Raw genomic sequence first — 20,764 nt, 5'->3', positions numbered from 1 at the left:
CCTGCTCCCCCCTCCTGCTCCCCCCTCCTCCTCCCCCCTGCTCCTCCCCCCTGCTCCTCCTCCCTGCTCCTCCCCCCTCCTGCTACTCCCTCCTGCTCCCCCCTCCTCCCTCCCCCCTCCTCCTCCTCCCCCTCCTCCTCCTCCCTCCTGCTCCTCCTCCCTCCCCCCTCCTCCTCCCCCCTGCTCCTCCCCCCTGCTCCTCCCCCCTCCTCCTCCTCCCTCCCCCCTCCTCCTCCCCCCTCCTCCTCCTCCCTCCTCCCCCCTCCTCCTCCCTCCCCCCTCCTCCTCCCCCCTCCTCCTCCCCCCTGCTCCTCCCCCCTGCTCCTCCTCCCTGCTCCTCCTCCCTCCTGCTCCCCCCTCCTCCCTCCCCCCTCCTCCTCCCCCCTCCTCCTCCTCCCTCCTGCTCCTCCCTCCTCCCCCCTCCTCCCCCCTCCTCCTCCCTCCCTCCCCCCTCCAGCTTCTCCCTCCTTCTCCAACCCACGTACCCAACCGGGGGTATTTGGGGTGTCCCCCGGTAGTCTTAGGGTACACCCTAGTCTCGGGTGTCCCCCCAGACCGGGTGTACCCCCAGACCGGGTGTACCCCCAGACCGGGTGACCCACTACTCCACATTAGAGCAGCGGCTCGGCTGGCCTACTTGTTGGGCGGTGTTGGAAATAGCTGCTGTCCTGGTTTCTGAGACGGGCCTCTCCCGGGTCCTCAGGGTCTGGGAAATATGCTAGCTTCACAGCCAATCACGTCGCTTTGTCCCGCTCCTCACAAGATCTGTGTCACTTTGACTTCTCCTGCCTCCAGGCCAATCGCGTTACTATGTCCTGTTCCTTCACTTCTGTCCCACTCTACTTTTACTAATAGTTTAAAAAGTCACTTCATCTCTTTTTAAATAGTTATTACCAGAGCCCCCTAATCTCTTAACTGTCTTTCAGTAGATTAGCTGGTTCTCATGTAGGACTCTGGCTCAGTGGACAAGAGAAACAACCACAGCTCAGCTCAGCCTGGAGGATCTGTTCTGAGGACCTCAGCCTTGAGGATCTGTTCTGAGGACCTCAGCTCAGCCTGGAGGATCTGTTCTGAGGACCTCAGCTCAGCCTGGTGGATCTGTTCTGAGGACCTCAGCCTTGAGGATCTGTTCTGAGGACCTCAGCCTTGAGGATCTGTTCTGAGGACCTCAGCCTTGAGGATCTGTTCTGAGGACCTCAGCCTTGAGGATCTGTTCTGAGGACCTCAGCTCAGCCTGGTGGATCTGTTCTGAGGACCTCAGCCTTGAGGATCTGTTCTGAGGACCTCAGCCTTGAGGATCTGTTCTGAGGACCTCAGCCTTGAGGATCTGTTCTGAGGACCTCAGCCTTGAGGATCTGTTCTGAGGACCTCAGCTCAGCCTGGTGGATCTGTTCTGAGGACCTCAGCCTTGAGGATCTGTTCTGAGGACCTCAGCCTGGTGGATCTGTTCTGAGCAGCAGAGCTCAGCTTGGTCATGGTTTGTGATGGCAGTAGGCGCTGCTTACGTCAGAATCTGAGACAGCTGTCCGCAGACCAAAGGGTTCACTGAGGAGGTAGGTAGGTGGAGGAGGAGGAAACAGGCTGCATCACGTGATGAGGAAGTGGAACGCCTTCCTCCTCAGACTTCTTGTTCTGTTCTTCCTCCAAAATTTACCCAGATCTCTTCAGATGACAGAAGTACGAGTTTGTGATTATTCAGGACCACAAGGAGGCATGATTATTTAGATGTCCCCGTCACCATGGAGACCCCAAAGAGTCCTAGGCATCATTTAACAACCAATGACTTCATCCTGTGGTTTATCTTTATGCTGTAAAAGTCTAAACATGTCTACAATACATAACATACTGTATACATGTCTATAGTACATAACCTATACATGTCTACAGTACATAACCTATACCTGTCTACAGTACATAACATACTGTATACATGTCTACAGTACATAACCTATACCTGTCTACACTGCATAACATACTGTATACATGTCAACAGTACATAACCTATACATGTCTACAGTACATAACCTATACATGTCTACAGTCCATATCCTATACATGTCTACAGTACATAACCTATACATGTCTACAGTCCATATCCTATACATGTCTACAGTACATAACCTATACATGTCTACAGTACATAACCTATACATGTCTACAGTACATAACCTATACATGTCTACAGTTCATAACCTACAGTATGGGGGGGGGGGGGGGGGGGGGGGCTTCGACTTGGTTGCAACGTGGACAGTTTGAGTGTTGTGGAGTGAGAGGCTGCCGGACGGCGGAGCAAGTTGTTGCAGCGTGATATTCTATAGCCTGGTAATGTTTATACATATACGGTGATATTCATACTGGTTTAAATAATACATTTGATAGTATTTCACATCTTTGCTGCAACAACTTTGAGCAAGAGTTTTCTTCGAAAGGAATTAAAGGCTTGTTCCAGTGTCCATGGTTCTCACTAACTGGTTGTAGTTCCAGTGTCCATGGTTCTCACTAACTGGTTGTAGTTCCAGTGTCCATGGTTCTCACTAACTGGTTGTAGTTCCAGTGTCCATGGTTCTCACTAACTGGTTGTAGTTCCAGTGTCCATGGTTCTCACTAACTGGTTGTAGTTCCAGTGTCCATGGTTCTCACTAACTGGTTGTAGTTCCAGTGTCCATGGTTCTCACTAACTGGTTGTAGTTCCAGTGTCCATGGTTCTCACTAACTGGTTGTAGTTCCAGTGTTCATGGTTCTCACTAACTGGTTTTAGTTCCAGTGTTCATGGTTCTCACTAACTGGTTGTAGTTCCAGTGTCCATGGTTCTCACTAACTGGTTGTAGTTTCAGTGTTCATGGTTCTCACTAACTGGTTGTAGTTCCAGTGTTCATGGTTCTCACCACTAACTCTGTGGATCCAAGCCTCTCCTAAATGACATCAACACGTGAATGTGTGTGTGTGTGTGTGTGTGTGTGTGTGTGTGTGTGTGTGTGTGTGTGTGTGTGTGTGTGTGTGTGTGTGTGTGTGTGTGTGTGTGTGTGTGTGTGTGTGTGTGTGTGTGTGTGTGTGTGTGTGTGTGTGTGTGTGTAGATCACCAGAAGCTTGAGAGAGAGGCCCGGATCTGCCGCCTTCTGAAACACGCCAACATCGGTGAGATTATATTCTGTATTTCAGACAAACTTTATCGGCATTAAATATAATCAAGCATGGGAATTAACAGAAATATATACGTTAATATAAGTAGATGTAACAAATTGATAAGTTGATGAATATATTCCTACATATAATTTAGATTTATCTTTCTCTGATTCTATTATCTCTCGCTCTCGCGCTTCTCATATATTCATCCCATAATCGGTCCTATAAACGGATCTTGATACGTCTCCCCTGTGCCGCTCACCCAGCCGGGTGAATCTCACCGGCGGTAGAGTCCCCCCCCCCCCCCCCCCCCTCCCCTCGTCTCTCTCTCTCCGTCTCTTGTCTTTCTGTCTCTTGTCTCTGCTGAACCGGTCTCTCTTTCTGTCCACAGAGAGACTATCAGAGGAGGGCCATGATACTGAACCGGTCTCTCTTTCTGTCCACAGAGAGACTATCAGAGGAGGGCCATGATACTGAACCGGTCTCTCTTTCTGTCCACAGAGAGACTATCAGAGGAGGGCCATGATACTGAACCGGTCTCTCTTTCTGTCCACAGAGAGACTATCAGAGGAGGGCCATGATACTGAACCGGTCTCTCTTTCTGTCCACAGAGAGACTATCAGAGGAGGGCCATGATACTGAACCGGTCTCTCTTTCTGTCCACAGAGAGACTATCAGAGGAGGGCCATGATACTGAACCGGTCTCTCTTTCTGTCCACAGAGAGACTATCAGAGGAGGGCCATGATACTGAACCGGTCTCTCTTTCTGTCCACAGAGAGACTATCAGAGGAGGGCCATGATACTGAACCGGTCTCTCTTTCTGTCCACAGAGAGACTATCAGAGGAGGGCCATGATACTGAACCGGTCTCTCTTTCTGTCCACAGAGAGACTATCAGAGGAGGGCCATGATACTGAACCGGTCTCTCTTTCTGTCCACAGAGAGACTATCAGAGGAGGGCCATGATTCTGAACCGGTCTCTCTTTCTGTCCACAGAGAGACTATCAGAGGAGGGCCATGATACTGAACCGGTCTCTCTTTCTGTCCACAGAGAGACTATCAGAGGAGGGCCATGATACTGAACCGGTCTCTCTTTCTGTCCACAGAGAGACTATCAGAGGAGGGCCATGATACTGAACCGGTCTCTCTTTCTGTCCACAGAGAGACTATCAGAGGAGGGCCATGATACTGAACCGGTCTCTCTTTCTGTCCACAGAGAGACTATCAGAGGAGGGCCATGATACTGAACCGGTCTCTCTTTCTGTCCACAGAGAGACTATCAGAGGAGGGCCATGATACTGAACCGGTCTCTCTTTCTGTCCACAGAGAGACTATCAGAGGAGGGCCATGATACTGAACCGGTCTCTCTTTCTGTCCACAGAGAGACTATCAGAGGAGGGCCATGATACTGAACCGGTCTCTCTTTCTGTCCACAGAGAGACTATCAGAGGAGGGCCATGATACTGAACCGGTCTCTCTTTCTGTCCACAGAGAGACTATCAGAGGAGGGCCATGATACTGAACCGGTCTCTCTTTCTGTCCACAGAGAGACTATCAGAGGAGGGCCATGATACTGAACCGGTCTCTCTTTCTGTCCACAGAGAGACTATCAGAGGAGGGCCATGATACTGAACCGGTCTCTCTTTCTGTCCACAGTAAGACTCCACGACAGCATATCAGAGGAGGGCTTCCACTACCTGATCTTTGATTTGTGAGTTATTGATTTATTCATGAACTTCGGAGCATCAGTGTTCCTTATAGCGGGCCTGTCGGCGGTTCTGAAGGCCGTCAGGTAAGTGGCTCTTCAGGTATTACAACCTTCATCCTCTATGAGGTATCTGCAGCCTGTGTTCCCGTTCCTCTTGAAACAGTCAGCCTAATTATCAACAGCTGACCAGGCTGTTCAGATCAGCTGACCAGGCTGTTCAGATCAGCTGACCAGGCTGTTCAGATCAGCTGACCAGGCTGTTCAGATCAGCTGACCAGGCTGTTCAGTTCAGCTGACCAGACTGTTCAGATCAGCTGACCAGGCTGTTCAGATCAGCTGACCAGGCTGTTCAGATCAGCTGACCAGGCTGTTCAGATCAGCTCCCCAGGCTGTTCAGATCAGCTCCCCAGGCTGTTCAGATCAGCTGACCAGGCTGTTCAGATCAGCTGACCAGGCTGTTCAGATCAGCTGACCAGGCTGTTCAGTTCAGCTGACCAGACTGTTCAGATCAGCTGACCAGGCTGTTCAGATCAGCTGACCAGGCTGTTCAGATCAGCTGACCAGGCTGTTCAGATCAGCTCCCCAGGCTGTTCAGATCAGCTCCCCAGGCTGTTCAGATCAGCTGACCAGGCTGTTCAGATCAGCTGACCACTCTTCTAATTATCAAAACAGGAAGCATTTGAGGAAGAGAAAGTAAAGTGGAACCCGGAGCAGAACCTGGGTCTGGACCTCAGAGGGTCTGGACCTCACCCTAACACCACCCTAACACCACCCACCTCACCCTAACACCACCCACCTCACCCTAACACCACCCACCTCACCCTAACAACACCCACCTCACCCTAACACCACCCTAACACCACCCACCTCACCCTAACACCACCCACCCACATCTGATGGTTCTTCTGTTCATCTCATGTTACTTCTGTTCGTCTCATGGTTCTTCTGTTCGTCTCATGGTTCTTCTGTCCTTCTGATGGTTCTTCTGTTCAGTTCGTCTCATGGTTCTTCTGTTCGTCTCATGGTTCTTGTCTTCGCCTCATGGTTCTGTTCGTCTCATGGTTCTTGTCTTCGCCTCATGGTTCTTCTGTTTGTCTCATGGTTCGTCAGTCCGTCTGATGGTTCTTCTGTTCATCTCATGATTCTTCATTTCGTCTCATGGTTCTTCTGTTCGTCTCATGGTTCTTCTGTCCTTCTGATGGTTCTTCTGTTCAGTTCGTCTCATGGTTCTTCTGTTCGTCTCATGGTTCTTGTCTTCGCCTCATGGTTCTTCTGTTTGTCTCATGGTTCGTCAGTCCGTCTGATGGTTCTTCTGTTCATCTCATGATTCTTCATTTCGTCTCATGGTTCTTCTGTTCGTCTCATGGTTCTTCTGTTCGTCTCATGGTTCTTCTGTTCGACCTCATGGTTCTTCAGTTTGTCTCATGTTACGTATTTTAAGCACATAAGCTGCCCCAACATGGCCACAAGGAAGCAGGATTGAACACAGAAGCTGCATTACCCTCACATAGCCACATGGGAGCAGGATCAAACATATAAGCTGTAATTACTATACATAGCCACAAGGGGAGCAGGACCCAACATGCAAGCTGCAATTACTACTCCAGCCACAGAAGGCAGGATCTTTAAGACGCAAGCCGGAAGCCGGAGCCAATACGTCACATAGGCCACGCCTACTTGATACAAATGCGGAGCGGGAGTCAGAAGGGGGTCAGGAACACATGGCAGCTCCGTTGGTAGCCCCGGGGATAGAAGATAGATGTCGCTCCACGCGCGTGTTGAATACAATTCCCCTCCTTTTGCTTCATAGTTACCATACCGAAATATTTAGCAAATAAAGAGAGTTAAAAGCGATCCGGATTGAACTACTTGAACTACTTTCTTGGTTGAACACGACACTCATGGTTCTTCTGTTCCTGGTTCTCCAGAGTTACCGGAGGTGAGCTGTTTGAAGACATCGTTGCTAGGGAGTACTACAGCGAAGCAGATGCCAGGTCTCACACGCACAGACACACACACACACACACACACACACACACACACACACACACACACACACACACACACACACACACACACACACACACACACACACACACACACACACACACACACACACACACACACACACACACCCCTCCTCTCTCCCTCTCCCCCCATGTCTCCCCAGTGGGCGGCTCACTGCCTGGTTTCGCCCCCTGCTGTTTCTCTGCAGCCACTGCATCCAGCAGATCCTGGAGGCCGTGCTGCACTGCCACCAGATGGGCGTGGTCCACCGAGACCTTAAGGTAGGGACACGCCCTGGGAGACGCCCTCGCCGACCTCTGACTCCCGCTGAGCCTCCCCCCGCTGACATCTGCCCCCCCGCTAACCCTCCCTCCAACTTACAGTAGATCTCTGGGGGCCTATAGTAGGCTTCTAAGGCCCTACAGTAGACCTCTAAGGCCCTACGGTAGGCCTCTGGGGCCCTACAGTAGGCCTCTAAGGCCCTACAGTAGACCTCTAAGGCCCTACAGAAGGCCTACAGGCTACTGTAGGACCCAGAGGCCTACTGTAGGCCCCAGAGATCTACTGTAGGCCTATGGGGCCCTACAGTAGACCTCTAAGGCCCTACAGTAGGCCTGTAAGGCCCTATAGTAGGCCTGTAAGGCCCTACAGTAGGCCTCTGGGGCCCTACAGTAGGCCTCTGGGGCCCTACAGTAGGCCTTTGGGGCCCTACAGTAGGCCTTTGGGGCCCTACAGTAGGCCTCTGGGGCCCTACAGTAGGCCTTTGGGGCCCTACAGTAGGCCTCTGGGCCCTACAGTAGGCCTCTGGGGGCCTACAGTAGGCCTTTGGGGTCCTACAGTACGCCTTTGGGGCCCTACAGTAGGCCTCTGGGGGCCTACAGTAGGCCTCTGGGCCCTACAGTAGGCCTCTGGGGGCCTACTATAAGGATTGGATTGGATCCTCCAGCATTGTTGAAGGATCTGGACGGCAGCCGGCGGCCGTTGAAGGGAACCGCCTCCTGCCGCTCATTTGAGAACCAAATGAGGCTCTGAGATGAACCTGAGGAACCATCGGCCCTACTGGTCCTACTGGTCCTACTGGTCCCACTAGTCCCATTGGTCCTACTGGTCCCACTGGTCCCAATGGTCCCAATGGTCCTACTGGTCCTACCGGTCCCACTGGTCCCACTGGTCCTACTGGCCCCACCGGTCCCATTGGTCCTACTTGTCCTACTTGTCCTACCGGTCCTACTGGTCCTACTGGTCCTACTGGTCCCACTGGTCCTATCGGTCCCAATGGTCCCACTGGTCCTACTGGTCCTACCGGTCCCAATGGTCCCACTGGTCCTACTGGTCCCACTGGTCCTACTGGTCCTACTGGCCCCAACGGTCCCACTGGTCCTACTGGCCCCACCGGCCCCAACGGTCCCACTGGTCCTACTGGCCCCACCGGTCACACTGGTCCTACTGGTCCTACTGGCCCCACCGGTCCCACTGGTCCCACTGGCCCTAATGTGTCTGCCCCCCCCAGCCGGAGAACCTGCTCCTGGCCAGCAAGCTGAAGGGAGCGGCGGTGAAACTGGCCGACTTCGGCCTGGCCATCGAGGTGCAGAGCGAGCAGCAGGCCTGGTTCGGTGAGTCCTGGTAGGGCTAGGAGGGGGTCCTACTCTGGGTGGAGGGGGTCCAGGTCCTACTCTAGTTGTAGGGGGTCCTACTCTAGGTGTAGGGGGTCCTACTCTGGGTGGAGGGGGTCCAGGTCCTACTCTAGGTGTAGGGGGTCCTACTCTGGGTGGAGGGGGTCCAGGTCCTACTCTAGCTGTAGGGGGTCCAGGTCCTACTCTAGCTGTAGGGGGTCCTACTCTGGGTGGAGGGGGTCCAGGTCCTACTCTAGGTGTAGGAGGTCCTACTCTGGGTGTAGGAGGTCCTACTCTGGGTGGAGGGGGTCCTACTCTGTGTGTAGGGGGTCCTACTCTAGATGTAGGGGGTCCTAGTGCTACTCTAGGTGTAGGGGGTCCTAGTGCTACTCTAGGTGTAGGGGGTCCTACTCTAGGTGTAGGGGGTCCTAGTCCTACTCTAGGTGTAGGGGGTCCTAGTCCTACTCTGGGTGTAGGGGTCCTACTCTAGGTGTAGGGGGTCCTACTCTAGGTGTAGGGGGTCCTGGTCCTACTCTGGGTGTAGGGGGTCCTAGTCCTACTCTGGGTGTAGGGGTCCTACTCTAGGTGTAGGGGGTCCTACTCTAGGTGTAGGGGGTCCTGGTCTTACTCTGGGTATAGGGGTCCTACTCTAGGTGTAGGGGGTCCTACTTTAGGTGTAGGGGGTCCTAGTCCTACTCTGGGTGTAGGGGGTCCTAGTCCTACTCTGGGTGTAGGGGTCCTACTCTAGGTGTAGGGGGTCCTACTCTAGGTGTAGGGGGTCCTGGTCCTACTCTGGGTGTAGGGGGTCCAAGTCCTACTCTGGGTGTAGGGGGTCCTAGTCCTACTCTAGGTGTAGGGGGTCCTAGTCCTACTCTAGGTGTAGGGGGTCCTAGTCCTACTCTAGGTGTAGGGGGTCTAGGTCCTACTCTAGGTGTAGGGGGTCCTACTCTAGGTGTAGGGGGTCCTAGTCCAACTCTAGGTGTAGGGGGTCCTAGTCCTACTCTAGGTGTAGGGGGTCCTACTCTGGGTGTAGGGGGTCCTACTCTAGGTGTAGGGGGTCCTAGTCTTACTCTGGGTGCAGGGGGTCCTAGTGCTACTCTAGGTGTAGGGGGTCCTAGTCCTACTCTAGGTGTAGGGGGTCCTAGTCCTACTCTAGGTGTAGGGGGTCCTGGTCCTACTCTGGGTGTAGGGGGTCCAAGTCCTACTCTGGGTGTAGGGGGTCCTAGTCCTACTCTAGGTGTAGGGGGTCCTAGTCCTACTCTAGGTGTAGGGGGTCCTAGTCCTACTCTAGGTGTAGGGGGTCTAGGTCCTACTCTAGGTGTAGGGGGTCCTACTCTAGGTGTAGGGGGTCCTAGTCCAACTCTAGGTGTAGGGGGTCCTAGTCCTACTCTAGGTGTAGGGGGTCCTACTCTGGGTGTAGGGGGTCCTACTCTAGGTGTAGGGGGTCCTAGTCTTACTCTGGGTGCAGGGGGTCCTAGTGCTACTCTAGGTTTAGGGGGTCCTACTCTGGGTGTAGGGGGTCCTAGTGCTACTCTAGGTGTAGGGGGTCCTACTCTAGGTATAGGGGGGCCTAGTCCTACTCTGGGTGGAGGGGGTCCTACTCTGGGTGGAGGGGGTCCTACTCTAGGTGTCAGGGGTCCTACTCTAGGTGTAGGGGGTCCTAGTGCTACTCTAGGTGTAGGGGGTCCTAGTGCTACTCTGGGTTTAGGGGGTCCTACTCTGGGTGTAGGGGGTCCTAGTCCTACTCTAGGTGTAGGGGGTCCTACTTTAGGTGTAGGGGGTCCTAGTCTTACTCTGGGTGTAGGGGGTCCTACTCTAGGTGTTGGGGGTCCTAGTGCTACTCTAGGTGTAGGGGGTCCTACTCTAGGTATAGGGGGGCCTAGTCCTACTCTGGGTGGAGGGGGTCCTACTCTGGGTGTAGGGGGTCCTACTCTAGGTGTCCGGGGTCCTACTCTAGGTGTAGGGGGTCCTAGTGCTACTCTAGGTGTAGGGGGTCCTGGTCCTACTCTAGGTTTAGGGGGTCCTGGTCTTACTCTGGGTCTAGGGGGTCCTACTCTAGGTGTAGGGGGTCCTGGTCTTACTCTGGGTGTAGGGGTCCTACTCTAGGTGGAGGGGGTCCTACTCTAGGTGTAGGGGGTCCTAGACTGGGTGTTGGGGGTCCTACTAGGTCTTTACTCTGGTATTATGGTATGGAATAGTTTCCCTACAGCTATACAAATCTTTTTTTAAGAGACAGGTCAAACAGATTTAATTAAATTTGTGTGTGTGTGTGTGTGTGTGTGTGTGTGTGTGTGTGTGTGTGTGTGTGTGTGTGTGTGTGTGTGTGTGTGTGTGTGTGTGTGTGTGTGTGTGTGTGTGTGCACGCTGCAGGGTTTGCTGGCACACCCGGGTATCTTTCCCCAGAGGTGCTGAGGAAAGATCCGTACGGGAAACCAGTGGACATGTGGGCCTGCGGTGAGAACCGTACATAACATTAACGTTACCATACTGACCCTAGCATAACATTAACATTACCATACTGACCCTAGCATAACATTAACATTACCATAATGACCCTAACGTAACATTAACATTACCATACTGACCCTAACGTAACAATAACATACTGACCCTAACAAAACATTGACATTACCATACTGACCCTAGCATAACATTAACATTACCATACTGACGCTAACATAACATTACCATTACCATACTGACCCTAACAAAACATTGACATTACCATACTGACCCTATCATTACATTAACATTGCCATACTGACCCTAACGTAACATTAACATTACCATACTGACCCTAACATAACATTAACATACTGACCCTAACATTACATTAACATTACCATTCTGACCCTAGCATAACATTAACATTACCATACTGACCCTAACATAACATTAACATAGTGACCCTAACATAACATTGCGAATCTTTAGAAAGTTTGCAAAAGAGTAATTCGATTTAGGTGCGTTTCCATCAAGTGGTTGGAGCGGGTAACTACCCTAGCTCTGCCTGGAGGTGGCGCTGTAGGCAAAAAATGTATGCCGACACGTGGCTGTAATAAATGGTAGAAATAGAAAAGCTGTAACAAATGTAACAAAAAGCGGTTAGTCCGCCAATAGAGAAGAGTATCAACAAACAACAAACATGGAGAGAGGAATTCAGCAGCAATTGGTTTCCCTTGGGCAGGTCATAACTGTTCTTTCAGTGAAATTATCATTGGCTATTTTAACTTCAATCCGTAGACGAAGAAATAGAGAAATTACAATGTACACAGCGGTAGCAAGGGAAATACGAGGACGACGTAGAGTGCCTTACGTATGGGAGAGCACAATAGGCTGATGACGTTACACGTCGATGTCGGCAGGGTTGCTATGGCCGGTCGTTATGCGGAAATCGGAAAGACTGTCAGTCCTGTGTGTTCAAAGCTCCCTACGTCACAGCTGTTTCGAAAAGTGTGTTTCCAGCTCCCATTTTGCGAATTTACTCTCTTTCGCATTTCTCAAAAACCACCTTAAGTGAGCGGATAAACTTTGCTGCGAATTAGAGGATTTTTATGCAAATTTTGGTGTTTCCATCACCGTTTACTGATTCGATACTTCAAAGTTCTCATAAAATCAGGGGGATGGAAACGCACCTACTGACCCTCACATTAACATACTGACCCTCACATTAACATACTGACCCTCACATTAACATACTGACCCTCATATTAACATACTGACCCTCACATTAACATACTGACCCTCACATTAACATACTGACCCTCACATTAACATACTGACCCTCACATTAACATACTGACCCTCACATTAACATACTGACCCTCACATTAACATACTGACCCTCACATTAACATACTGACCCTCACATTAACATACTGACCCTCACATTAACATACTGACCCTCATATTAACATACTGACCCTCACATTAACATACTGACCCTCACATTAACATACTGACCCTCACATTAACATACTGACCCTCACATTAACATACTGACCCTCACATTAACATACTGACCCTCACATTAACACACATTCCTGATCCCAGCATTAACATTGTGATGAATGTTTTAGATTCCCCCTTACCATCATTATAAAGTGTTGAGCCTTTATGACTGTGTGTGTGTGTTTGTGTAGGGGTGATCCTGTACATTCTGCTGGTTGGCTACCCCCCCTTCTGGGATGAGGATCAGCACAGACTCTACCAGCAGATCAAGGCTGGAGCGTATGATGTGAGGACACGCATGCACATGCGCACGCATACACACACGCACACACACGTGAACACACACACGCATACACACATGCATACATACGCACAGACATACATGCATGCATACATACATGCATGCACATTATAGTGGCATTTTTGCCGAGAGTTGAAGCCACTCTAGGAGTGGGGTGGACGACGCGCAATCCAAAACCAAAGTAAGGCAATCTGATTCAGAGTTTAAACAAAGAAACTTTATTAAATAAAGCTTCTAACAAAAATGACTCGTCTTGATGATTATACTTTTCAACAAACATTTGCGGTCAAAAAGCTGTCCCACTTCCCCGTCTCACTCTCGTTTGTGTCACATTCCAGCAGGTGAATTAAATCCCTTCATCAGATGAATGAATCTAATAATAGAACTGACCTGCGGGGGGAGCCAGACAGAATACAAACTCAATGTAACCAGAGTTATAACAAGTATTATTCTTTCCATTCCATTATCGCCATATTCCCATTATTGCTCCAACACACACTAACACACACACACACACACGCACACATTCCACACATTCACAGCCACTAGAGTCAGGGATAGGGATGAACTGAGTGTGTGTGTGTGTGTGTAGTTCCCCTCTCCTGAGTGGGACACGGTGACCCCGGAGGCGAAGGATCTGATCAACAAGCTGCTGACCATCAACCCGGGGAAGCGCGTCTGCGCCACGGACGCACTCAAACACCCCTGGATCTGTGTACGCACGCACACACACGCACACACACACACACACACACACACACACACACACACACACACACACACACACACACACACACACACACACACACACACACACACACACACACACACACACACACACTCTCTAAACACTTCCGTTTGCGTGCGGTGTCATTCTGAACGCCTTTCTGTATCCGTAGCAACGCTCCACGGTGGCCTCCATGATGCACCGACAGGAGACCGTCGAATGCCTGAAGAAGTTCAACGCCCGGAGAAAACTGAAGGTGGGCGTGTCCTCCAGCGTGGGGGGGGTCCTCCAGTGTGGGGGGCGTGTCCTCTAGATTCTTATTCATGAGGAGTTAGACAGGAAGGTGTGGGAGAGCGAGGGGACAGCACAGGACCAGGACGTGGGCCGTGGTGGGGCGGGGCCGCTGGCGTCAGACAGCCTCGGCCCACTGAACACCTCGGCCCCTCATGTCTGAAAGGAAATAAATAATGACCAGACTACACTGCTCCTGAGCTGTAACCCTCACCCTAACCCTAACCACTGCAGTATAGCAGTATGGCAGTATAGCAGTATAGCATAATGGCAGTATAGTTTGGCAGTATAGTATGGCAGTATAGTATGGCTGTATGGCAGTATAGTATAGCAGTATAGCATAATGGCAGTATAGTTTGGCAGTATGGCAGTATAGTATGGCAGTATAGTTTGGCAGTATGGCAGTATAGTTTGGCAGTATGGCAGTATAGTATGGCAGTATGCCAGTATAGTTTGGCAGTATGTAAGGAATAATCACCGAGAGGCAGGGCAACATACAGTTTGATATGCCCGGCTTGTGGACGGGCATATCAAACTGTTTGCCCGGCTCGCGGTTTTTGGCAGTATTGCAGTATAGTATGGCAGTATAGTATGGCAGTATAGTTTGGCAGTATGGCAGTAAAGTTTGGCACTTTGGCAGAATGGTATGGCAGTATAGTATGGCAGAATGGCAGTATAGTATGGCAGCATAGTTTGGTAGTATGGCAGTATAGTTTGGCAGTATTGCAGTATAGTATGGTAGTATGGCAGTATAGTTTTGCAGTATTGCAGTATAGTATGGTAGTATGGCAGTATAGTATGGCAGCATAGTTTGGTAGTATGGCAGTATAGTTTGGTAGTATGGCAGTATAGTTTTGCAGTATTGCAGTATAGTATGGTAGTATGGCAGTATAGTATGGCAGCATAGTTTGGTAGTATGGCAGTATAGTATGGTAGTATGGCAGTATAGTATGGCAGAATGGCAGTATAGTATGGCAGCATAGTTTGGTAGTATGGCAGTATAGTTTTGCAGTATTGCAGTATAGTATGGTAGTATGGCAGTATAGTAGGGCAGAATGGCAGCATAGTTTGGTAGTATGGCAGTATAGTTTTGCAGTATTGCAGTATAGTATGGTAGTATGGCAGTATAGTAGGGCAGAATGGCAGTATAGTATGGTAGTATGGCAGTATAGTTTTGCAGTATTGCAGTATAGTATTGTAGTATGGCAGTATAGTAGGGCAGAATGGCAGTATGGCGATGTTGTGTTCAAGCTGGTTCTGCTCTGGTCCGCAGGGTGCCATCCTGACCACCATGTTGGCCACACGGAGCTTCCCAGGTAGGTGCCACCCCCCGCTGAGAGATGTAGCGACAGACCCTCATTCTCTAAGGGTCCCAGAAGATTAACCCCATCAACACCACCCAGACAGAGCCCCACACACACCACCCAGACAGAGCCCCCCACACACACACCACCCAGACAGAGCTCCACACACACCACCCAGACAGAGCTCCACACACACCACCCAGACAGAGCCCCACTCACCACCCAGACAGAGCTCCACACACACCACCCAGACAGAGCCCCACACACACCACCCAGACAGAGCCCCACACACACCACCCAGACAGAGCTCCACACACACCACCCAGACAGAGCTCCACACACACCACCCAGACAGAGCTCCACTCACCACCCAGACAGAGCTCCACACACACCACCCAGACAGAGCTCCACACACACCACCCAGACAGAGCCCCACACACACCACCCAGACAGAGCTCCACACACACCACCCAGACAGAGCTCCACACACCACCCAGACAGAGCCCCACACACACACCACCCAGACAGAGCTCCACACACCACCCAGACAGAGCCACACACACACCACCCAGACAGAGCCCCACACACACCACCCAGACAGAGCTCCACTCACCACCCAGACAGAGCTCCACACACACCACCCAGACAGAGCTCCACACACACCACCCAGACAGAGCCCCACACACCACCCAGACAGAGCCCCACACACCACCCAGACAGAGGGTCACACACCACCCAGACAGAGGGTCACACACCACCCAGACAGAGCTCCACACACACCACCCAGACAGAGCTCCACACACCACCCAGACAGAGCTCCACACACCACCCAGACAGAGCCTCACACACCACCCAGACAGAGCTCCACACACACCACCCAGACAGAGCTCCACACACCACCCAGACAGAGCTCCACACACACCACCCAGACAGAGCTCCACACACACCACCCAGACAGAGCTCCACACACACCACCCAGACAGAGCCCCACACACACCACCCAGACAGAGCTCCACACACCACCCAGACAGAGCTCCACACACACCACCCAGACAGAGCTCCACACACACCACCCAGACAGAGCCCCACACACCACCCAGACAGAGCTCCACACACACCTGACAGACAGAGGCTCACACACACACACACACACACACACACACACACACACACACACACACACACACACACACACACACACACACACACACACACACACACACACACACACACACACACACACACACACACACACACACACACACCACCCAGACAGAGCTCCACACACACCACCCAGACAGAGCTCCACACACACCAGACGCTCCTAGAAGGAGAGGAGAGCATGACCTCAATAACCCGGTCCCTGCACGCTGGCGGAGGCTGTGATGACTCCACCTCTCGTGGTCACTAGTGTTTCTCCACCTCTTTCAGTGTTTCTGTGATTCTGTCCTCTAAACTGCCGGCTCCATTCCAACTGACATGCTCCTCGTCTTTGTCTCCATAGCTACCAAGACCCTCCTGAACAAGAAGGCAGAGGGTGTCAAGGTAGGTTCCTATTGGTCCTCACAGTATGTTCCTATTGGACCTAAGGAGAACGTTCCTATTGGTCCTCAGGAAAGCGTTCCTATTGGCCCTCCGGACTACGTTCCCATTGGTCCTCAGGAGAATGTTCCTATTGGTCCTCAGGAGAATGTTCCTATTGGTCCTCAGGAGAACGTCCCCATTGGTCCTCAGGAGAACATTCCTATTGGTCCTTAGAGTGTGTTCCTATTGGTCCTCACAGTATGTCCCTATTGGTCTTCCGGAGAACATTCCTATTGGTCCTCAGAGTGTGTTCCTATTGGTCCTCACAGTATGTTCTGATTGGTCCTGAGCAGAACCTTGTGTAGGTGAGTAAGTGACCCCCAGCCTCCTGTGTCTCTCTTGGTGAGGAGGGAGAGCAGGCCAGACGGCTCTAGAACTGGAGGCAACAGGGATAGGACAGGCCAGACCCTTGTCTGTCTCTCTGACTGAACCCTGTCTGTCTCTTTGTCTGAACCCCTGTCTGTCTCACTTAACCCGGTTTGAGTTATAACCCCTCCTGTACTTACTGTTCGGCGTCGTCTGCTAACCGCCCCCCCACTTCTCCACCAAGCGCCCTTCCTGTAGTTGAAGGGTGTCTGTCCCCGTGGAAGGCGACATCACAGCAGACCACCTGGTCCCCATCACAACTGCCCACCCCCACGTCTCCACGGAGCTGGAGAGTAAAGCCTTCCACTTCTGCTGCCCTTCAACACGCGTTTGCTGAACATGATCTAGAACCCGTGGGCTGAACTTTTGTGTTCTGAGCCCTTGGTCTAGATTCTTCTGTTGGACTATTAGTCTAACCCTTGGTCTAGATTCTTCTGTTGGACTATTCTACTCTAGGCCCTCGGTCTAGAGCCTAACCCCTGGTCTAGAGCCTAACCCTTGGTCTAGACCCTTGGTTTAGAGTCTAACCCCTGGTCTAGAGCCTAACCCCTGGTCTAGAGTCTAACCCTTGGTCTAGACCCTTGGTCTAGAGCCTAACCCCTGGTCTAGAGCCTAACCCTTGGTCTAGACCCTTGGTTTAGAGTCTAACCCTTGGTCTAGAGCCTAACCCCTGGTCTAAAGTCTAACCCTTGGTCTAGAGTCTAACCCTTGGTCTAGAGTCTAACCCTTGGTCTAGAGTCTAACCCCTGGTCTAGAGCCTAACCCTTGGTCTAGACCCTTGGTCTAGAGTCTAACCCCTGGTCTAAAGTCAAACCCTTGGTCTAGAGTCTAACCCTTGGTCTAGACCCTCGGTCTAGAGCCTAACCCCTGGTCTTGACTCTAGACCCTAACCCCTGGTCTAAAGTCTAACCCTTGGTCTAGAGTCTAACCCTTGGTCTAGAGTCAAACCCTTGGTCTAGAGTCTAGACTCTTGGTCTAGAGTCTAGCCCCTGGTCTAGAGTCTAACCCTTGGTCTACAGTCTAACCCTTGGCCTAGACCCTTGGTCTAGAGTCAAACCCTTGGTCTAGAGTCTAGACTCTTGGTCTAGAGTCTAACCCCTGGTCTAGAGTCTAACCCTTGGTCTAGAGTCGAACCCTTGGTCTAGAGTCTAACCCCTGGTCTAGAGCCTAACCCTTGGTCTAGAGTCTAACCCCTGGTCTAGAGTTTAACCCTTGGTCTAGAGCAGGGGTCTTCTATTAAAATTTAACAAGGTCCAGTTACTAAAAATTCCTTCCAAGAAAGGTCCGAACATACCACGTCATAATAGCCTTCTTTTGTCAAATACAATCAACACGGCATATTACCTTATAATTTCAGGTGTATTTATTTTCCATTTCCAAATAGCTTACTTTTAACCATGAAAAACTAGTAAGACAAAGTAACGCATATTAATATTTCAAGTAAACAAAACAGGTACAGTACATTAGGCCTGCAATTCAAGTAAACATAAAAAAGTGCATAAGGCCTACATGTGAAGTAAGCAGAACAGGAACACTAGGCCTACACTTCAAATAAACACAAAGTGCATTTAGGCCTACATTTCAAGCAAGCAAAACAGGTACACCAGGCCTACATTTCAAATAAACTCAAAAAAGACTATTAGGCCTTCATTTCAAGTAAGCAAAACAGTGTCTCAAGTGGTGTTAGACCCAACAGGTCCTCACAGATCTCTTTCTTGTCTTGATGAAACAATCGCACATAAACCAAAAGCTGGGCATTATCCGTTACATCTGAAGACTCATCAATGGCTAAGGATGGGGCACTCTGAACAGCCACATGAAGCTGTGACAGTGTGTCATCTGATAACATTTCGGGTTTTCTTGTTGTCGTTGCAGCTCACATTGGGATTTGCTTTAGTTTTTCACACAATTCATCCCTTTGTTTACCTTCAAGTAAATTCTCGGCAGCGGCGTTCAAGCACTCCTTCACAACAGTAGTGTCACTGAAAGTTTTTTTATGTTGCCCCAAAATCCATGCAATCTTAAGTGAGCATTCATTTGCACGTTGCTGGCCTGTAAATGAGTGTGTGAAGACACGCGTAGACCTCTCATACTGAGCTCTCAGCTCGGATATTTTCCACGCTCTTACTTCTGACTTCTGGGGATACTTTTCCTCGAAGGATCTGTGTTTGGATTCGTAATGCTGCTTAATGTTCCCACTTTTTATCAGCGCCACGGTTTCAACACATAAAAGACACAACAAAGGTTTTGTACTGCCTTGCGGGAGAATGAACATGTATTGGTCAGTCCATTCATCATTAAAATGTCTGTATTCGGGGTCAACTTTCCTTATTTTCGAGCAAGCCATTTTCTCATTCCAAATCGCTCTTCCGGTAAACATAAAATTTGATTGGCTATTATTTGAGTGACGCTATAACGCACATGCCGTGGCAGACGGAGGGAGGGGGGGAGTTCGGTGAGTGCATGATCTTCGCTCTGTGAAGATCATTGCTTTTTGCTGTTTTTATGCTGTACAACAGACTATTCTACTTTTCAATTTGTATTTCAGTGAGAAATGATTTCACTAACGTAATCATGCTTTGTATAGTGAAATCATAAAGAAAGAAATATATATATATATATATATATATATTTTTTTTTTATTAATTGGTCATGGGTCCGTCTAGGAACGTCACTTGGCCCGGACCCGGACCGCGGTCCGCCGTTTGGAGATGCCTGGTCTAGAGTCTAACCCCTGGTCTAGAGCCTAACCCCTGGTCTAGAGCCTAACCCCTGATCTAGAGCCTAACCCTTGGTCTAGAGCCTAACCCTTGGTCTAGAGCCTAACCCCTGGTCTAGAGCCTAACCCTTGGTCTAGAGCCTAACCCCTGGTCTAGAGCCTAACCCTTGGTCTAGAGTCTAGACTCTTGGTCTAGTCTTCTGTTCTGAAAATCATCACATCGTTTGGTTCGGTGCTCCTGTGTGTTTTTGATTGGTCATTTCTTCTCGTTTTATGACGTGCTTTGAGATGTTTCTTTACCCAAAAAATCCAGAGCACAATTTGAATTTGCTCAGCGAGTCACTCTGGGAACGAGCAATATACTCACTCCCCGATTCACCTGGATCCAAACATTAACCAATCACATCGGTGTATCTGATATGGGAGGGCCAAAAGCATTGCTGTTTTACCCACCGGATACGGCAAGAGTCTTATCTATTGGTTAGCTCCGCTGTCTGGATACGACACCCCTTGTATTCTTCTGATTGGTCGTAGTGTTATCCAATTGCGTGCAGTGATATTTTCAAATGCATGCTTGGTGCCGCCCCTCGAGTTGGGCCATTTTCATTACTGGTTGCCAGACCCTACAGCTTTCTAGATGTGGGTCTGGATTTCCAGGCTAATGTTTCTTCAGAGCGTGGTCAGAATTGAAGATCTGAAGTGTTTGGTGTTGCAAGTGTGGATGTTGGTAGAGAACAATGTCGTATTACTGGTTCAGATGGTTCTGTTCACGCCCGTCCTCTGTACCAGGAACCTGGTGTTCCATGTCCTCACGTTACCGGCTCTGTTCCCACGCCAACACAAGGGTGGCTGAAATGTTGCTAAACAACAATCCCTGTGTGCTAATTGATAATGGGACCTTTTAAAATAATAGATGTTTCAAATTGACACACAGTTAACTTTGACACAAGCTTTGAAAAATCTTCTTCTTGGAAGTGGTTTTCCAGAAGCAATATTTGCAATTCTAAGACGCTGTTACTGTGAGGAGGCCAAAGACTTTACAAAGTCATCCAGACGTGGGGACAGAGCCG

The 20,764-nt window shown here is 50.4% G+C and overlaps 1 protein-coding gene and 1 long non-coding RNA gene across 4 annotated transcripts in view; both read left to right on the top strand.

The window, feature by feature from the left end:
• The window catches only part of LOC132475459 (calcium/calmodulin-dependent protein kinase type II delta chain-like), a 45,769-nt gene that overhangs the window by 7,612 nt on the left and 17,393 nt on the right, over positions 1-20,764 (top strand). For all 3 annotated transcript variants that reach the window (XM_060076611.1, XM_060076612.1, XM_060076613.1), the window contains exons 3-13: positions 3,076-3,135; positions 4,780-4,834; positions 6,760-6,825; positions 7,047-7,119; positions 8,349-8,451; positions 10,822-10,905; positions 12,594-12,688; positions 13,296-13,418; positions 13,603-13,686; positions 14,995-15,037; positions 16,530-16,570. In XM_060076611.1, coding sequence (XP_059932594.1) covers positions 3,076-3,135; positions 4,780-4,834; positions 6,760-6,825; positions 7,047-7,119; positions 8,349-8,451; positions 10,822-10,905; positions 12,594-12,688; positions 13,296-13,418; positions 13,603-13,686; positions 14,995-15,037; positions 16,530-16,570 — 827 coding nt within the window. The remainder of the gene's footprint in view (positions 1-3,075; positions 3,136-4,779; positions 4,835-6,759; positions 6,826-7,046; positions 7,120-8,348; positions 8,452-10,821; positions 10,906-12,593; positions 12,689-13,295; positions 13,419-13,602; positions 13,687-14,994; positions 15,038-16,529; positions 16,571-20,764) is intronic.
• LOC132475461 (uncharacterized) lies at positions 16,581-19,582 on the top strand. Its single transcript, XR_009529920.1, has 2 exons — positions 16,581-17,909; positions 18,083-19,582. It is a non-coding gene; the product is annotated as an uncharacterized LOC132475461 (long non-coding RNA).

The sequence above is a fragment of the Gadus macrocephalus genome, chromosome 17, assembly GCF_031168955.1.
Source record: "Gadus macrocephalus chromosome 17, ASM3116895v1".
In the NCBI taxonomy this organism is placed as follows: Eukaryota; Metazoa; Chordata; class Actinopteri; order Gadiformes; family Gadidae; genus Gadus; species Gadus macrocephalus.
The sequence above is the reverse complement of the archived record's forward strand: the minus strand, read 5'-3'. Positions and strand labels throughout refer to the sequence as shown.